Source organism: Diceros bicornis, chromosome 5 (assembly GCF_020826845.1).
Source record: "Diceros bicornis minor isolate mBicDic1 chromosome 5, mDicBic1.mat.cur, whole genome shotgun sequence".
In the NCBI taxonomy this organism is placed as follows: Eukaryota; Metazoa; Chordata; class Mammalia; order Perissodactyla; family Rhinocerotidae; genus Diceros; species Diceros bicornis.
Window position 1 is genome coordinate 58,030,815 of NC_080744.1, and position 19,171 is coordinate 58,049,985.

Sequence of the window (19,171 nt, forward strand, 5' to 3'; positions counted from 1 at the left end):
CTTCTCAGGAGAAATGTGCCCAAGGGAAAAGGCTTAAGAGATTGACAGTTGAAGGTCACCTAATAAACAGTGGGCTTACTGCCTAGTTATCCTGTCTGAAGCCTTTTAATTAATAACCTTATTCTCTCTCTCTTTCACACACACACAGATTTTCCAATCAGCTTTTTTTTTTTTTTTTTGGTGAGGAAGATTAGCCCTGAGCTAACATCTGTTGCCAATCCTCCTCTTTTTGCTGAGGAAGATTGGCCCTGAGCTAACATCCTTGCCCACCTTCCTCTACTTTATATGTGGGACACCTGCCACAACATGGCTTGATAAATGGTGCGTAGGCCCACTCCTGGGATCTGAACCTGCAAACCCCAGACTCTGGCAACGACTAACCTGCAGATAAGAAAATCTCTATGGCTGTGCCTCTTCTGGATATTTAAGATAAACAGAATGACATATGTGGCTTTTTGTGTCTGGTTTCTTCCAAATAGCGTGATGTTTTTAAGGTCCATCCAAGTAGTAGCGTGTATCATTACTTCATTCCTTTTTATGGCTGAATAATATTCCATTGTATGAATAAACCACATCTTGTTTATTGTCAGCTGATGACATTTGGGTGGTTTCCACTTTTTGGTCATTGTGAATAGCACTGCTATGAACTTTCATGTATAAGTTTTTGTTTGAACACTTGTTTTCAATTTTTGGGGTATATACCTAGGAGTGGAATTGATGGGTCATATGATAATTACTGAAAACTCTGTAGTGACTTTTGAATGTTGTACAACGTGCCTATATTTCCTAAACAAACATTGACTATTGTAATAAAAATAACTAAGTAGAGATAAATATATTGTTCATAATTAGAGTTCGGCAGCCCTGCAAAATCGGCGTCAGTTCAAAAAGCAGCCTCACAAGGCCTAAAAGAAACTGAGATACGGGAAGTAAAATATAATCCAATTTTAAAATATGACTCATAGAACCAGTAGATCTTCAGGCTACAAATGCTCCCCATCATTAAATGTTTCGCCAGCATTGCCCTGGTGAGTGTGGGAAGGGCTGTGAGAATGTTTTCTAGATCCATTTAAAAAAAAGATTAAGCGATAATTAAAAGTTGGCTCCGACCATCTGGTTATGTTGGTTTGTCAGTTGCGGGTACTCTCACTGGGGGCCCTGACTCTCGAACCACCACAGATGCCCTCTAGGGGGCGACCCCAGGAGAGACCCAACGCCCGGGTGTTGCTCTGTGCTGGTGGCCAGGGAGAATTCCTTGTGCAGAGCTTTTACAAAGGCAAGAAGAGGAAGCGCTGTGACAAAGCATCCAGCACTGGAAGGACACTTGGAAAACATATTTCTCAAGCCCTTTATTTTCATAAACAAAGAGACTGAGACTCAGAGAGATTGCTGATGGTCACACAGACTTGAAACACCAAGTCTGGAAACCTCAGCTATGTTGCAATGGAAGTGTGGGGAGAGTGGCTTTCCAAGTCTGACAGAGCTGAGTTTGGATCCCTCCCTCCGTCTCTACTCCCCCCTCCACCCAATTCCCACCACTTATTTAAATGTGTGACCTACGGCCAGTTACTTGGCTTTTCTGAGCCTGTTTCATTATTTGTATAATGGGGATAATAACGTCTACATAATGTTGATGAAAGAAAGAAATGTATCATGAATGTACAGGACCTTGCTTATGTTTAGCACATCATAGGTTCTCAATTAATATTTGTAGTGTGAATGACTATGTCCCTCCTCTAGCCTTCTCAAAGGCAATGGTCCCATGCCCAAATAAATCTTTATTGATGACATTTTAGACAGTATCCTTACGGGCTTTCTCATATCTAGAAGGCTGACCCTGGGAAGGGAAGGAAAAGAGAGTTGGGTGGCAGCACCACTCCGGTTGGGGTGAAAGCTCCTTTGTGAAGCCTGAGCAGCCCAAGTTACTGCCTGTTCTGCTGCCAGCGCTGGAGGCCTGCACATCTGTCATGCAGAGGTCCTCAGAGCTCCCCGATCCTGACATTCTCTGCCAGAAAAGCAGAGTCCCTAGTGGGGCCAACAGAGCCACATCCCCCTTGGCCCAGTTCTCGCCTCCCCTGCCCCAGCGCTCTGACAAAAAGCCCAGTTTGGCTGTTTCAAGTAATACTAATCAAAGCATTTTATGAGAACTGTTGTTTACGCCCAGCCACACAATTGATCATGCATATCATCAAATGCATCTGAGTAGTGTGGTGATAAATTTTATTCGGTTGCGTTATGAAATTCAGGTCATGATTTCTCAGTCTTCATAATTTATATGACACAAAATTTTTTAAAAATTAGGTAGTAAGTTGTAATTCTCACAAGTTTTTTTGAGGAGGAAGCAGGGGGGATGGGGCTAAAATATACTTTTTTCATTATAAAAAATGTTGCTACGGTACACAAAATGGGGAAAATAGAGAAAAGAAAGAAAATCTCCCACAATTCCATCATTCAGCTACTGTTAGTGTTTTTTAGTGGATTTTTTTTAATAATTTTATTTATTTATTTTTTTCCCTCAAAGCCCCAGTAGATAGTTGTGTGTCATAGCTGCACATCCTTCTAGTTGCTGTATGTGGGACGCGGCCTCAGCATGGCCGGGGAAGCGGTGCGTCGGTGTGCGCCCGGGATCCGAACCCGGGCTGCCAGCAGCAGAGCGTGCGCACTTAACCGCTAAGCCACGGGACCGGCCCTAGTGGATTTTAAAAACATTTTTTAAATGTACTTTTTGCAAAGTTGTAATCATAGTAACATTTCTTGTCAAAAAAATTGGCCTCCTCAGTGCCTAGCAAGGACATTCATTCATTCATCAAACATTTCCTAAATGCCTAGTCTATGCCCAGCACTAGGGTACAAAGATGAATTAGACAGGGTCCTCTCTAGGATATTGTTCCTTCTCCTGTCACAGCATTTTCAGCTTGTTTATATGTCTGCTAAATGGTGCTATTCCTTGGGGGTAAGCCCTCCAAAGGAGAGGACACTGATAGACTGAAGGCGGGGTGGGGAGTGTGTCTGGTGAGGGCGAGGATCAGCAAGGAGCCTGGTGTGGCCAGAGAACTAGGAGACGCTCAGTCAGGACTTGCTGAGTGAATGAATTTTCCCAGCATGCAGTGCAAACACTTAGGTTTAGTCCTTAGAGTGCTAAAGTAGCTCTTGAATTGCATCTCCCTCTGCCTCCTCCCTTCCAGGTTTTATAAAACATTGTCTGTGCAGATGTTCTCCTCTTGAAATCTCTGACCAATTTTTCAAGACCTCATTCCTCCCACTGTCCTCCTCTAACCTCGCTCTACATTTAACTGAGAATCTGCCCATTACTCTGAGTTTTCCTCTTCTGGGGCACTTGCATGGGTCTCTGCACACTTCTTGGTCTGATTTCCCCAGTGCCTAGAACTGTGCTTGGTTTAATTAAGTATTCAGTTCAAGATCTCTGGAATGAGTGAATGAATTTCCCCTTGTAAGTTTCCCATCAAGGCTTTTTTTTTTTTTAAAGACCTAAGGCCCATTAGCATTTTTTGTGTGTGTGTGAGGAAGATCAGCCCTGAGCTAACATCCATGCTAATCCTCTTCTTTTTTTGCTGAGGAAGACCGGCTCTGAGCTAACATCTATTGCCAATCCTCCTCCTTTTTTTTCCCCCCCAAAGCCCCAGTAGATAGTTGTATGTCATAGTTGCACATCCTTCTAGTTGCTGTATGTGGGACGCGGCCTCAGCATGGCCGGAGAAGTGGTGCGTCGGTGTGCGCCTGAGATCCCAACCCGGGCCACCAGCAGCGTAGTGCGCGCACTTAACCGCTAAGCCACGGTGCCGGCCCTCATCGAGACTTTTGACATCCCCCTTCCTTTAGTCTTTCCAATGGTCATACCCATGTCTGATACATTTACTTGTGCTTTTTTTTGAACCCATATGAGTTACTGTCACTTTATCACTCTGTCTGTTTCTCTCCCCGGGAGAGGTGCCTAGTGCTACCTCCCAAGCGTGTCTCATTGCACACCAGCTTGCTTTGGACTTAAAGAGGCTAGAGATCTTTTAGGGAAGGAGGAAGAGAATACCTGCCTGCCCACCTGGCACTCAAAAGAGCAGGCTGATTAAGCCAAAACTCTCATGCCTTGGACTTTCCCCAAATCCACCCCAAGATTCTATCAGAGTGTGAATCTAGACACACTCTGTTTGCACAAGTCCTGCCCTCACCCCTCCCCATGGGAATGAGAAGCTACAAGAAGTCAGGCAAGGAGTAAGTTGGGGCTCCAGTTTGAGATTAGAATAAGTAAGATTCACACTTTCTAGTCAAATCCAGATTTATCATTTTCAACCACGTGGTGACACCTGCATCACAGCATACCAAAATGTCTTGTTGGGGCTTTCATAGAGAAACAGGATAAAAACCCTGGACTGGGGATGAGGAGACCTGGATTCTCCTCCTGGCTTGGCCTCTTTTTATTAATTTTAATTTATTTTTTCAGCTGTATTGAGGTATAATTGACAAATAAAATTACAAGATATTTAAAGTGTACATTGTGGTGATTTGATATACATATACATTGTGAACGGGTTTGGCCTTTTTAGGTCTCAGTCTCCTCATCTGTTAAAGAGCACTAGATGATGTTCAAAAGTCATTCAAGTGCCTAGTCCATGATCCTATCTCCAAAGGAAAGGCTACCACGAGGCATTCAAATCTTCCCACAGTGACTACCCTGCAAACTAGTATTACCACCATCTGCAATCCCACGCTGCACCATCACAGGGACCTAGATTTTGGATAGGCTGGTGGGGATGGTGCACAGAAGGAAGTAGATCAGCTTATTCAAAGGAGCTCGGCCCTGAGAAAAGCTGATGGCCCTGCCCAAATTCTCAGGGGACTGAAATATATCAAAACATACGCACTCAATAATGTGTACTGAGAACCACAGCTGCCAAACAGAGGATATGGCTCTGCAGCCACCCCGCTCTTCTGCCCCCAACACTGTACCCTGTCCCCTATCACCTCTTTCCATGATGGCTGCTTCTGGAAACCAAGGTAAGATCAGAAGGCTGTTTGGCAAGTGTGAGTGTCTCTATGATGTGGGGGGACTCCCTAGCCCTCTAGAGTCTTATTCCCCTCACCCTAGTGCCCAAAACACACTGGCCAAGTTCCTTTGAAAATGTCCTTTCTCCATGCCCCAAGCTGCCTTTCCTATTCCCCAATTACTCAGGCTCATGTTAAGGCATGCAAATGGCTTTGGGGAGGGTCTCTAGTAGATGCTAATGTATCCTAAAGGAGACTGGAGGGGCTGATTTCCTGGGCAGTGTCTGACCTCTTTAGTTGGGAAGAGTGTGACCCAACTTCTACAGGGCCTGGGGCTGCCAGCTTTGTGCCACCTCTCTTTCCTCCGAATCCTTTCAGTCTTTGCCAACCCCTCTGTAACCAGGCCCAGGTTGCAAGTAGGTCATCTTCGAATTCCAATGTGAATATTCTAGTAGCCTTCTCCCCAGATATCCACTCCAGGGGGTCCAGGGCAAAAGTAAGAGCTTCAAAAGTGTGCATAGGATGAAGCTGGTGACTTGTGTTTATTAGGAACCTACTTTATGAATGGTAAGAGTTACATGTTCTACACACGCTGACCAACCAATGGGGCAGGCACTATTATAACCCCCATTTTATAGGTTTTGGACCCAAAAAGTTCAGAGAGAGTAGGTCACTTGTCCAGAATCACACAGTTATTAAGAGGTGGAGGGGCACGCAAACTCAGTTCTGTTCATGGCCAAAGCCAAGGCTCTGTCCATCAAGTCACTGCACTCAAGGAGCAAACATTTATGGGGAACCTAGTGTGTGCAACACCCTGGGGCCAGTACTATGGTAAATATCCAAATGAATGAGGGATGGGTAGCTCTTGAATTCCAGGGACTCAGTTTCTAACTGGGAGGTGGTGTGAACATGAAGAATTCTATTCCAAAGCAGACTTAAATAAGTGCTATCTCTAAAACAGAAGCAGAATCCCATAGGAACGTGGATGAAGGAGCGAGATCAATCCACACTGTGTGTGTGAGAGAAAGGGTGGGGAGAGAGAGGAGGAAAGAAGGGAGGGAGGGAAGGAAAAGGGAAAGAGGGAGGAAAAGAGAGAGAAAACATGAATGAGATGGGTGCTGGGAAGAATTTTTCTAGAAGATGGGCTTTGTATTGGGTCTTAGGAGATAAGCAGGACTTGCACAGGCTGGAATGAAGAGGGCAGAGGAAACGGCTTGAGGGAGAAGCCAGGGCGAGAGCATTCAGGATCTGCTCAGCAATCAGGCCCGTGGGGGTGATGTGGAGAGAAGCAAGGCTGGCACGTTGGTCAGGACCAAATGTAGGGGAGCTCTGATGCCAGGGAAGTTTCCAGGCTTGCTTCTGGGAGCAACAAGGAGCTGCTGAAAGCTTTTGATAGAGCACAGGCAGGAAGAGATCATGCAAGTTTGCAGTGAGAACTGGCCATGGGAGGCAGGGATGAGGCCTTTGTGTGGTTCCTCCCTTCTTTCGCCACCGCCTGCTGCCAGGCTGGCCACTCAGGGGGGACATGACAACGAGGATTGGTTCCAGCGGTGGGAGCCCCCTATCTTAGCACAGGCTGCACATAAGGCCCCTTCAAGGCCTGTGGGAGGGACTCAGAGGAGACAGTGGCCTGATTTTTTTGGGGTGGAGGCTGTAGGAAACATTGAGGGTCCTGGGGTAGGAGGAGATGGTGGGCATGGGCAGGGGAAATGGGAAGGAAACACATTTTGGGACATGGTGAAGAAGTCTTTTCCACTCAGCCAAAGCAAAATAAGGGCCCTCACCTCTTACAAATTCAGGCTCATTTCTGACTTTAAAAATCTTTTTTAAGGAAGTGCAGATGAACTTTTCTTCCAAGTGCAATGAAAACTCAATGAAATTGAGAACCCAATTGCCCGGGCATTCAATTCACTGGAATTGTTTTTTGATTGAATTAGAAGAAAAAGAAGTAAACGACCATAGACAAGTTAATATCTGGATGTCAACCATAAAAACACCTGCTGTGGATACCACAGGCAGAATCAGCAATGTAAGCAGAAGATGACTCAGCCTAGGACCTATTTGAAGGGTGTGGAGAAAACAACTCTGCCTAAAAGGTTACTCCACCCTATTAATGTTTTCGAGGCCCTAAGTCCTGAAGAACTCAAGGTGTCCTCCTCCAATATACAATTCAAAATTTTAAAATAATAGAAATAAAGTGTAAAACAAAAATTACACATAAGCTACAATTCAACTACATTCTCAGATTGCAAAATTCTTAAATTCATTAGAACTGAATTCTCTCTCTCTCTTTCTTTTTATCTATTTTGCTGATTCCTTAACCAGCATTAGCCTGTCACCATATCCAATAGCCCACCATTACAAAGACATTTTGGAGGAGTCTTAAAAATATTTGTATTTTTAAGAATTCCCTATTGAAAAGGAGAAGATGCTAACATTTCAAGGCAGCAGAGTGCAGCTGGGAAGAGCCAGGCTCGGGAAGTGGCCGGCCTGGCTGTGAGACTCGAAGGAAGTTCCTTAGTCTCTCTGGGCCTCAGTTTCCTCATCTGCAAAATGAGGAGGGGGAAAAGAATAGTATCCCTCTTGTTGGGTTGTCCTGAGGATGAAATGAGTCAATACACAGACATAAAGCATTCAGAAGAGTGCCTGGCACATGGTGAGTCTCTGAAAGTGTTGCTGTGTTATCACGTTCCACCTTCACAAGAGTCTAATGGAGGATCATCGTCCCCATTCCAGTTAGATACTGTGAGGCTCAGAGAAGGTAGGTAACTTGTTTTAGGACACACAGCTAGGAAGTAGCAGGATAAGCTGGGAGTCAAAGCCAAGTTAATCTGACTCTAAAGACCCAGCTCTCTCCCTTCGATTGCAGTGCACATTTCCGTGAATCACAGGGAATCACATTAGGCTTGATTTTTTTAAAAAATATAACTTATTTTTTTGATAATCAGTGGTACAAAACTCAAAAGGAATAAAAAGGTGTACAGTGAAAAGTCAATTTCCTTCCCTTCTCTTCTCCCACCCAGTCTCCCTTCCCAGAGCCAATAGCTATTACCAGTTTCTAGTATGTCCTTCCAGCGGAAGCTTTAGACTGAGCTTCTCACTGCTTAATACACATTTATTTACTAGACGATTGTAACTCCCTGAGTGCCTCATATGTGCCAGGTACTCAATGCTGGGGCTACTGCTGCCTTCAGAGGGCTCACCGGCTTGAGTCTGGAGGTTACTTATGGAGGGACCTGCTACACTGACTGCTGCACTAAGTGCTTTTCCCTCAGAACCAGCACCTCTTTCCCCAACAGAACCAGCCTGTACATCCCGAGCACAGGAAAGGCCAAGCAAGGTGCAGGAAAAAACTCTTCTCCAACTCGGCAAGCGAGGAGCACTGCGGTGCGAGGCGCCGATCACAGGACCCCGTGGAGCGCTGGTCAGATGTGTCACTGCTCTGGACTCGTTTCCTCCTCCGTGAAACTCCTGCCCTTCCAGCTCTCTAATCATTCTCCCCGAAGGGCCCTTAGGAAGGGGAATTTTCCATGAAGCCTTGCTGCTCCTGGTTTCCATTTCCAGCCTGAAGGCAAAAGCTGCTCCATGGGTAACCTACCAAGGCCAAAAGGGCTCTAAGGCCCTTTCCTACTTTCCACCATTGTTCTTTGGATGGTAACACGTCAAATACCTTTTTTCCCTGCTGTTGCACAGCAGAGCTTTCCAGATAATATAATTATAAAGTATGCTTATAACCTTTGGTATGATTACATAAATGCATAAATTATGGGTGTTGGCGACTTCAGAAAATGGTTCTGATCAAAGCATGTGAATCCCTATTCTCTCTTTCTAAACATTAAGTATTTGGCTGAGGGAGACAGAGCAGGGAGGTCACCATTTTGGAAGCTATTATTATTCCATTTCATAGATGGAGGCTCAGGAGAGGTCAGACTGCTGACCTAAGGTCACCCAGCAGGCCAGTGGCAGAAGCAGGACTCCAGCCCGATTGGACCCAGAGCCCCGCTTCTTCCCAATGCGTCAGGCACCTCACCGAAGGGTCTGGGACAATGAAAATCTACATTCTGGAGGTTTGAGAAATTCATTTTCTGGTTAGTTGAATATTTCAGATAGCTGAATTGTCAGGTCAGATTAAGGTTAGGAAAGGGAATAAGGCAGAGGTGGAGGTTCTCCAAGCCTAGGATTCTTTTCCCCATCAAAATTCTACCTCTTAAAGTGTATGAGCCTCTCCCTCTCAGTGGATGGTAAACTCCTCAAGGACACAGTCTCAGGGATCCAGTAATGACTAGGGCAGGGGGGAGCCACATCTGCCTTCTAATCCCTGCCTATTTGTTTCTAGGTAAGTATGCGCTGTGGTTTTAATTTGCATTTCCCAGATGACTAATGCAGCCAAACATCTTATAGATGTTTAATAATTGTTAGTTCCTTTCTTTACTCTGTCTTATCTCTTATCTTTCTGCATCTTTGCACTCTTATCCTCTCTCCCAAGACTTGGCAAAGTGTGGCCCTGAAAGATGCCAGAGTCCTGGGGACCCAGGTTGCTGTGCGTTGGCAGTTTTCTGTTACAGAGAGTCAGCAGCCCTTCACTGTCTGTCTTCTGCCTATCTTGCCAGCCTCATCTCTCAGCTTTCTACCTCCTTGCGTATGACTCTCCAACCAGACTGGCAGTCTCAGATCCTCTCCGAGCCTCTGAGCCTTTGCAGATACAGTTCCCTCTGCCTGTTCGGAACACTAGGCCTCGCCACCCCCCACTCCCACCCCACCCCCACTTTACCAGGCTAACTCTTAGGTATCAATCAAGTCTCAGGTCACATGTCCCTTCCTTCAGGAAGCCCTGCCGATGCTTCCCCCACCCCCACCCACCAGCCTGGGTTACTTGCCCCTTGTTTGTGGCTAAGCGACATCCTGTGCTTCCCCTCCTAGCACTTATCACGCTGTGTTGCAATTGCCTGTTTGCTGGTCTGTTTCTTTTGCCCCTTCCTCATCCCTTTGAGGATGAGACTTTGTGTTGTTCACTTTTATATCCCATGAGCCTTGAGCATCAGTGATATTTGTTAAATGAATGATCTGGCCCACATCCCGTTAAAAGGACAAAAATATAACCTTCTGTGCCAGCTACACTAGAATCAATGATTTCAGGCCATCATCTTCCATCTCCCACATCAATCTTCCTATTTGACAAGGTCTCAAGGAAACAAACATTTATTGAGGGTCTACTGTATGCCAAGCATCAAGACAGGCCCTTTACATGTGAAGCCACTTTCACAATTAAAAGCCTTAAAGCTCCACGTCTGGACGGCACTTTGAAACTCAGAGGCTCTGATGGCCAGTCAGGCAACGAACAAGCAAGGGGAACGGAGTGATACCACAATGCTTTCCATCTTGATAATGGAAAAGAGATGTCAGCAGAGGACCCCATGTAACACTGAGCTCTGAGTCCCTGTATCTTCAGTCCTGGCACGTGGCAGGAGCACAGACAACATTTGTTGAATACATGAAGGACTGATTGAAGAGAGAACACAGAAAGGGCAGACTGGAAGCCTAGAAGACCTACATTTCTTTCCGGACCTGACCTAATACATTTCCCCCATTTCCTCCATGTGTTGATAAACAAAACTGGACACTGAAGTATTTCTGTCTTGGGCAGCTGTCCACACTGCCAGCCAAGGCTGATCTTTGCAATTTCTGCTCAGTCTGCACTGACTAAAAATGGCTACACCTAGCGACCAGGGAAGCTGAGAAAATTCTAGTTGTGAACTGGGAAGGAAGAGAAAACAGATTTGCAGTGAACAGTTAGCAGTCTCTGCCACAGGGCAGAAGGACCATCTTGCATCTGGCAGTGTCCCAGGATCGCTGGATGCTCACTCTGGAAAGGCCCTTGGGGATCATTTAGTACAACCCCCTGATTTTACAGATGGGAGACTGGGGCCCAGAGAGAGAAGTGACTCCTTCATCCTCAGAGTTGTTGGGTGCTAGAGCCACACTGCTTCGCTTAATCAGTCAGAGCTTTATCTGCAAAGTGGGTCTTTAAGCAAGAGAACCTCTCATCTCCCTCATAAAAGTGCTGTGAGGTTCACATTTCAATGATAAAGAAGAAACCATTAGAAGCAATACAAATTAAGATGTTGATGACATAATGATTATTACAATGATGCTGAACCTAAATGATTCTTTATTTAGGTAATGAACCTAAATGATTCCTTTTTTTATTACTCAGAAGGGTCTTCTGTGTCCTGAGGTCCCTAAGAGTCTTCATTATTAGGAATTTCAGCTACCCCCATACAATACTGCAAAATCACTTAGCTGACCGTGAGCATGAGGGGTGAAACTCTATCACCTTTGATAAAAGATCAATTACTAACTGCAAACATTTGTGCAGTTATTTAACCTTTGAGCATTAGTTCTTTCATCAGCAAAATGGAGTTGATAATACCTCCCTCTCAGGTTTGTGTGGGGATTAAAGAAGAAATGAAACCCATTTGATACAGTATCTGGCACCTAGTTGGGACCCAATAAATGTAAGTTTCTGTTCTTACATAGTTGAGGTCCTTTCTGTGAATACCTAGGAGACCATCATACGTAAGGATGATGTAATTACTTTCAAAAGGGGCACTTCTAACATTTAATCAACAAATATAATCGTTTAATACCTGCAATTGCTGAACTAGGTGCCTAGGATCCACAGATGAAAAGAAAACCATTTGTTCTCAAGGGAGACTGAAACGTAAACAGAAAATAACAGCACCATGTGACAAGCTGCAGGGACAGAAATGGCAGGGGTTGGGAGGAGTGGAGGCTTAGAAGTCTGCTCTGGTGAGTGAGGGAGGGCTTCCCAGAGGAGGCTATTTGCTTCATGGGAAAGGAGTAGGAGCTGGCCAGGTAGAAAGGAAAGAGGTGGGGGAGGACACAGACGTGTGATGCAGCACATTTTCTATAATGAGGGAACTATTTTAGGTACTGCTAGAACAGTAGGAAAAAAAAAGCTTTAGTGAAAGAGAAGGGACAGGTGACTGTGACGTCAGTGGGCTTCCTATTGATATTATCTTGCCAGAGATGGGGAGCCGCCGAAAAATTTGGGCAGGGAGATAATGCGAAAGAGTTGAATGGAAAGGAGCGGAGAATGCGGATATTCCTGAGTGCGGAAGTGAGGGCTGGCTGGCTGGTGCCCACGCCCACCTTCCTTCATTCATTTAGTGATTCAACAAATAGTTACTGAAGGCCTGCCATGTACCGGGCTGAATTCCAGGAGCTGGACATCAGGCAATGGATGGGACTGGCAAAGTTTCTGTTCTTCTGGAAGAGAGTGACAACAGATAAACAAGGAAACAAGCAAGGAAGTGTCAGATAAGTGCCGCTTAGAAAATCAAACCAGCTGATAAAAGAGTCCCTGAGCGGCTACTCCGCTCCCCTCCTTCTGAATACTCACCAGGCCTCCTCTAGGTCTAACTTTGGTTCCCCAAGGAGGCTTGGCTCCTAGAAAAATCTCTAAGGTAAATAATTAACCCAGCTCTCTGGGTGCTTCCAATAGCCTTGACTGAGTGGGGATAGTCAGAGCTAGTCTTTCCCTGGCCTGCTCAGCTTGTAATCCTTGCTTCAGGACCACCGAATCTACCAGAAGTCTCAGGTCTGAGGCTAGGGGAAGGTCACAGCAACCTTAAGAACTTTCCTGATCATGGTTCCCATGGCAACGTATGATCTCTCCCCTCCCCCCCCAGCCTATTCCCCCCTTATATACGTATATATCTCTTTTAGAAGAGAAACATTTGAGATTATGGCTGAAATTGTACATTCCTCTCCTCTGAAAGATGCAAACTTGTAAAATACTCCCGCCGCTTCTGGCAGGAGCGCCCCCCGCTTCCGGGCTGGCTGGGGAATCCCGGTGGCCGCGCGGTCCCCTCGCGCCCGAGCCAGAGGCCGGCGCCTCCGCACCGGGGCTCGCTGGTCTGTACATCAGAGCTCCTCAGGGCCAGAGGGATGCGGGCCGAGAACAAAAAAGCGAACGTTGTCTTCTATGCAGATTTCCCTGTGTGCCCCGTGGTCTTCCCCCGTTTCACACATTGACTCACCGCGAGTTTTTTTTTCTCTAAAAAGATTTTTTTTTAATCATGAAAACTTTCAAAGACACAGGAACGTTCCCTATGTTTTAGCGAAATTTAGTGAAAGCCCCAGCAGGGCCTCTCCCATTTTGTCCAGCTTCTCTGGACCGCGTGATGGTCATAGTTGGTCTCTGGGGACTATAGCAGTCAGGGATGACTACATTAAGGTCCTTTCTCAGAGGGGTTTTTATTCTGGGTGGGGAGAGAAGACACTAAAAAAAAGTTTCTTTTCCTTTTTTTTTTTCCAGCAGTTTTCACCTTATGTATGAGGTGCTTTCACGTTCCTGATGCCCTTAAAAATCTTAAACTCAGAGGCGAAAGGAAATTTAGAGATCACTTGAAGGGGGGAGGGCAAATATTGGGCAACTTCCTAAGCTCCTCACCATGGTAGACATTGCTAATCGATCCCTCACTCATTCATTTATTATTGAACACGTTTATTGGACACCCTCCATGTTCCACATGTTATGTTAGGAATACAGCAGGAAACCAGACAGACTTGTTTGCTACCCTTATGGACCTCCAAGGGGAAGACAGACATTAAACAAATAATTACATGCATGAAGAGTGTTTAAAAAAGGCAGAGTGTAGGGGCAGACAAGGGCATCACACACCTGGAGGTAACCTGGGGGTAGATCAGGGTCAGGAAAGGCCTCTGGGAGGGAGTGATGTATAAGATGAGGTCTAGAGGATTAGGAAATTGAGTCTCTGAGGGTGAAAAAAGAAACATTACATGCTGGCATGAGCGAGGGCATGCTCCATGGCGAAATGAGGGGGTATGGCTACTAAATGGGGGAAAGTGTCCAGAGAGAAACAGAAGTTGGTGCAGCCTTCTGTTTCCTTGAAAGACCAATTGGTTGATAGGAGGAGAGGGCTGGAAGAGCTGGAGCAAAGGTCAGATTTACTGTTTACCCACCCCCTTCCTGGGGAATTATGCTTTCAACTGCTGTCATTTAAAAAAAAAAGCTATAAATTACTGGCGACCTACTACGTGGTGGCAATTCTCACAGCTTTCTTGAGAGAGAAGTATTATTTTTCCAGTTTTACAGATGGAGAAAAAGGCTTGGGAGGACTAGAGACACTTGCTAAAGTTGGCCATCAAGTAGGCAATAGAGCTAGAATTTGAGCTGCTGCACTTTCCACAACTCACTGCCTTAAAATCCCCAGACCGGGGCTGGCTCTAACAGCAATCAAAACTTGGAAAGCTACAAAAGAGCTTCGACTCTGAAATATTACTGGGGAAAGGGTCGGCAGAGATGCCTCAGGTGAGTGGACACCATTAGGCAGAGGAGTGAGCAGAAGAAACCGAGTGGTGGCGGGGGTTGTGGGGTGATGGGGAGGAGTGAGAAGGGACCGAGAGGGCGTCCCTGGGTTGCTCCAGGACTGCACTGCGGGGAGGTGCCCTGCTCTAACCACTACCAGGCCCGGCCCGGTTAATCATTTCCTGACCTTCCTTCCTCCTCTCGCCCTGCCCGCAGAATTGCCACATCAGCCTCCCCGCGAGCCCTCCCCCCCCCACGCCTACCCCCGCACGCCTCCTGGCCCTGCTGCTCCTTCTCCGGGTTTTACAAGGAGCCCCAACTTTGAGGCAATATTTGTAATAGCCCGGGACGTCCTCAAGGCCGTGCCCCAGAGAGAGCGCAGGCTAGCTCGGGTGTAATGCCTGTCCAAGCGGCCCCTTGAGGCGTGCCCTAACCCCTTTCTACAAAGAGGTCAGAGAGCCGGGGATCCAAGCCCCGCACGGATTAACCGATTACAATCTCAGTTTCCCCGGAGGTAACAAAGGGGACGGTATCTGCAGCTGGCAGGGTGCTGCGAGGTTTAACTGAGGTATTGTGTGCAAAGTGCATGGCTAGGAGACTGCAGTAGGTGTTTAACAAACGTTAGATCCCTTCCCTTTTTATCACCTGGTGACCCGGACCTTGCGCTCGGCAAACCCAGGTTCCGTTCATCTCACGTAATCTCCCACCGGTGGATGAGGTAGGAAAGTTCGACCACGTGCTCGAGGTGACGCAGATGGTGAGCCACAGTGACAGCGTTTGAACCCAGGTTCGCGGGCGCCCCCAGCCACGGAGCACCCAGGTGGCTGGCTAAGGCCACGTGTTCAGAACCTAGAAGCGGGTCAGTATCGCACCTGTCGCAGGGAGCAGAACACGAAATCAGGACTGCTCCGGGACCTATGCAGCCCGCTGGGCCACCGGGGGCCAGGCCCTTAACCTCTCTGAGCTTCTGTCTCCGTGTGTAAAATGGGGGCTAAAGTGCCTGCCAGCTCTAGAGGTTTTTATTTTCTTTTTCACACTTTCCTGAGCAGCCAGATTTTCTACCACCGTGTAGTCAGATGACCCCACAACACGCAGAATCAGTCTTCTCTGACTGCGAGCGCTCGCTGGGCCGCGGTAAACGCAGCGGCCCCGCCCGGCGTGCCCGGGCTTGGCGCCCCACCCTTCTCGGGGCCGGGGGAAGCCGCGGCCGCCCGGGGCGGCGGAGTTCGGAAAGTCACTTCCCAGCTGGGCCTGACTCAGGGTCACCCGCCCGCGCGCGCCGGGACGCCTCCCCGCGGGAGCGGACGGGGGCGGGGCCGAGCCTGGGGGCGGGGCTTGCCCGGGGCGGGGCCGGCCTGGGAAGACGGAAGCCCCCAGCCTAGGGGTGGCGGCAGAACCCGGATCCCGGATTTCCACGTTCTCCGGAGCCGGGCTCCTGGAGACGGCGGGTGGGAAAACCCGGCGCCCGGAAACCTTTGCTTTCTTTGACGCAAGGGCTCGGGACGCAGCGGCCGTCGGCCGAGCGCCCGGCGAGGAGCGACACCAGACGGAGACTTCGGAGTCCCTCCGCCCCCACCTCGCCCGGCCCCGGAGCCTCGGTCCTCCTCGCCGCCCTCCTCGTGGCCATGGAGTGTCCGCACCTCAGCTCCAGCGTCTGCATCGTTCCGGACTCAGCCAAGTTCCCCAACGGCTCCCCGTCGTCCTGGTGCTGCAGCGGTGAGTGCGGCCCCGGGCGGCCCGGCCGCGCACCCGAGGCCCCGGCTCCGCCGGGCCTGCCGTCTAGGGGCCGCGGGCGGTCGACGCGCGGTCTCGGGGAGGGGTGAGGGCGAGCCGGGCCCGGCGGCTGGCGAGGGGTACGCGGTGAGGCGGGCGCGGCGGGCCGAGCGGCGGCGGCTCCTTTGTTTCCCGCGGCCCGACGGCCCGGCAGGCGAAAGAGAGGCCCGCGAGGGGCGGGAGGCTGCGGGGCCACGAGCGCGTGGGGCCGGCGGCGGGCGGGGACCCTGCCCCGCGGCCCCGCCCCGCCCTGCAGTGCCCGGGGGCTGTGCTCGCCGGCGGTGCGGGGTCGAGGGCTGTGGGAGCGGGTGTCCGGCCCCCACCAGGCGCCGCACGTGTGGCGGGGCCCGAGTTGCGTCCCCTCCTCGCCCGGACGGGAAAAGCGCTGCTCTCCGGGCGCAGCTTTGTCTGGGCTACGGGGTGCGCTGGGGTGCTCCGCCGCCTGCCCCGCTTCCTGTCGCTTCCCCGCAGACTCGGGCGACCCGATCCACCCGGGCGGGAGCCCCAAGCCGAGAGAGGCGCTCGGAACTCGGGCGGCCGAGGTCGGAGTCTTTCATCAGCCGGGGAGGGTGAAGTTGGAAAACAGGCTGCGGACTGAAAAGCTCGGGAGGCTGAGCCAGCAGCTGCTTTGAAGGGGCGGCTCGAGTTGCCTTTCAGATCTTTTGGGTTGTCTGAAATTGCTTTGGGATTCCCGAGTCCATGTGCTGTAGAACAGTTATTAGGTTTATGTAATGTTTTGCGTTGCTTAAGCATCTTAACTCCTTCCTCCGGGCCCCTGGGAACCCCCAGTGTCCTCTTATTGTCTGCTCCAGCGACTTAGGATCGCACCGGCCACACTGCTTTGATTACTTCCTGGTAGGGCCCTGGTGCCGCCGCCAGCGTCTTTGTTTATTAGCTTTGAGATGTTCAGTGGTAGCTTGGGTGGTAGTGTAAAATTTGAATTGTGCGTTTCAAAAATCTTAAATTCACTTGAAGAAATATAGGAAGACAGCAATGGTACGATTTAGCTGGGTGACATTTCTCGTTGTGGGCCAGAGCTGGGAAGATAGTTTAGAGAATGCCTTAACACTTTTGACAGGTTACTTCTTAAAGAGTGATTATGTCCTTGGAAAAAAACATGGGTAACACCACAAAGAAAAATGTACTCTAGGATAAGGAATAGAAATAACCGCGGTTTCTTGAAGCTCGTAGAGGTTTGCTGCTTTATCTTTCTCTGCGTGAAGCCTTTAAAGATTAACCGGTTAATTGGTTTTAGTTTATTACAGTATTGCACTTCTTTTATGAGAGTGTAGAAACTGGTATAAATTAGCTTACCTACGAATGTATCTTCCACCGTGAATGTTGAGCATGGAACAACGAATAAGGTGTATCAAATTGCTTTTCAAATTGGTTGGCGGTGCAGCTGAAATTGTAGCAATAGCTGTGCTGTTGTAACTGTAACTTTTCATTTTTTTTCCAAAAGAGATTTGAAAAAAAATGACCAAAGGAAACACTAGGAAAAGCATACCCCATGAGGAATGATGAAATGACCCTTGCCATCTGTAGTAAACTACAGGGATACAAAGTGGACAGTTAGCACACTTCTGGCTTTTTCTAGGTAGAAGCACATCAAATTTAAAAATGGCCTCGCTGGGCACATGCATCTAAAAAAGGTAAAGAGTTTATGTAAGTGGCAGATACCCTGTTGTGAGTCAGTCTTGCCTTTGTCAGTCAGGGAGTCCCCTTGTGTGTGGAAAAGAGATGCAGAAAACTGAGTATCTCTTGAGGAACTTAAGTTAAAATGGAACATAACTAAGAGACTTGTGCCGATATCAAGAACAAACTAGTGTGTCTAGCCCTAAGGGAGGGGTGATTTCTGTCCAAGGGATAGGATGGCGTCTTTGCGTCTTACAACCAAGTTTGTCTGTGACATGGCTTTGTGAGGGTGGTTCTAGTCATGTGCTTGGCTTTGTAGAACCAATAAAGCTCGTTTCGCAACTTTATGTGGGTTTTTTCTTTTGTCCATATTCTGTGAATTGAACCCGTTTCGTGTGGGCCTCCCGATTTAACCTGTTGGCATCCATTCATTGATATAATCTAGTGTTATTGTATTGAGCTTGATCTTGTTCTTGCCTGCCTGTTGTTTCAGTGATTAAATGATTAGTAAATCTGTGAGTCCTTAACTAATTCGTCTTAGAGTGTTATGTATTCTGGTATTTATTCCCCAACACTCTTGAATTTCTTTTTTCTTTCTTTCTTGTTTTTTTGATAGAGGACCAAAAGGGTAGCCAATCTGTTGAATAAAGCTGTGACTGGGTGTTGAGTCTGATTACATTCTTATTAAAGAGGGAAAAATCCCTATTTTGGCACTGAGACAGTAAAAGTAATGCCCTTGCCTTGTTTTCTTCGGGAACTTGCAATTACACCACAGTGAAACAACCTTAAGGCAGCCAGGCAAATTGCAAAAGACCAACATCCTAGGCTCTACTAGCTAGCAATACATCCTTGGACAAGTGGTTCTGTTCCCTTTAAACAGGTTTCATTATGTCATCTGTAAAAAACGGTGATACTTCACATTTACTTCACAAGTTGCTGTTAGGATGAACAAGGTAATTTTTGTGAGAACATTGAGAAACTCCTTATACACTATTCAAGTAAATAGGTGGTATTACAGGTCAGAAAATATAAAGAGGACTCTAAATACTTAAATATCTAAAGCCCCTTAAATAGGGCCTGCCACAAACTGGCTGTATGCTGAATTATGCTTTACAAGAAGATATATTACTCAACAAGATTAGGGGGTGTAAGAAGTAATTATTCTTCAGAATTAACTTGAGCTTCTTATCTGTGGAAGGCACTGTGTATTAGATTATATAATTGTGTACTACAGCTCAAACTTTTTGTTCTCAGGACCCCTTTACACTCTTAAAAATTATTGAAAACCCAAAGAGCCTTTGTTTGTATGGCTTATATCTATTGATATTTGCTGTACAAGAAATTAAAACAGAAAAATTTGAAATATGTATTTATTAAATGATTTACAAATAACAATAATCTATTACCTGT

The 19,171-nt window shown here is 47.6% G+C and overlaps 1 protein-coding gene across 2 annotated transcripts in view; it reads left to right on the forward strand.

The window, feature by feature from the left end:
- Window positions 1-12,186: 12,186 nt before the first annotated feature.
- The window catches only part of USP3 (ubiquitin specific peptidase 3), a 96,838-nt gene continuing 89,853 nt past the window's right edge, over window positions 12,187-19,171 (forward strand). The window contains exon 1 of one of the 2 annotated variants that reach the window (XM_058541796.1): window positions 12,187-12,485. Coding sequence is in view for 1 of the 2 variants with exons in the window: in XM_058541795.1 (XP_058397778.1) it covers window positions 15,979-16,069 (91 nt within the window). In the remaining variant the exon portion in view is untranslated. Of the gene's footprint in view, window positions 12,486-15,738; window positions 16,070-19,171 lie in introns of those variants that run through there. The other variant, XM_058541795.1, reaches the window with a different exon arrangement.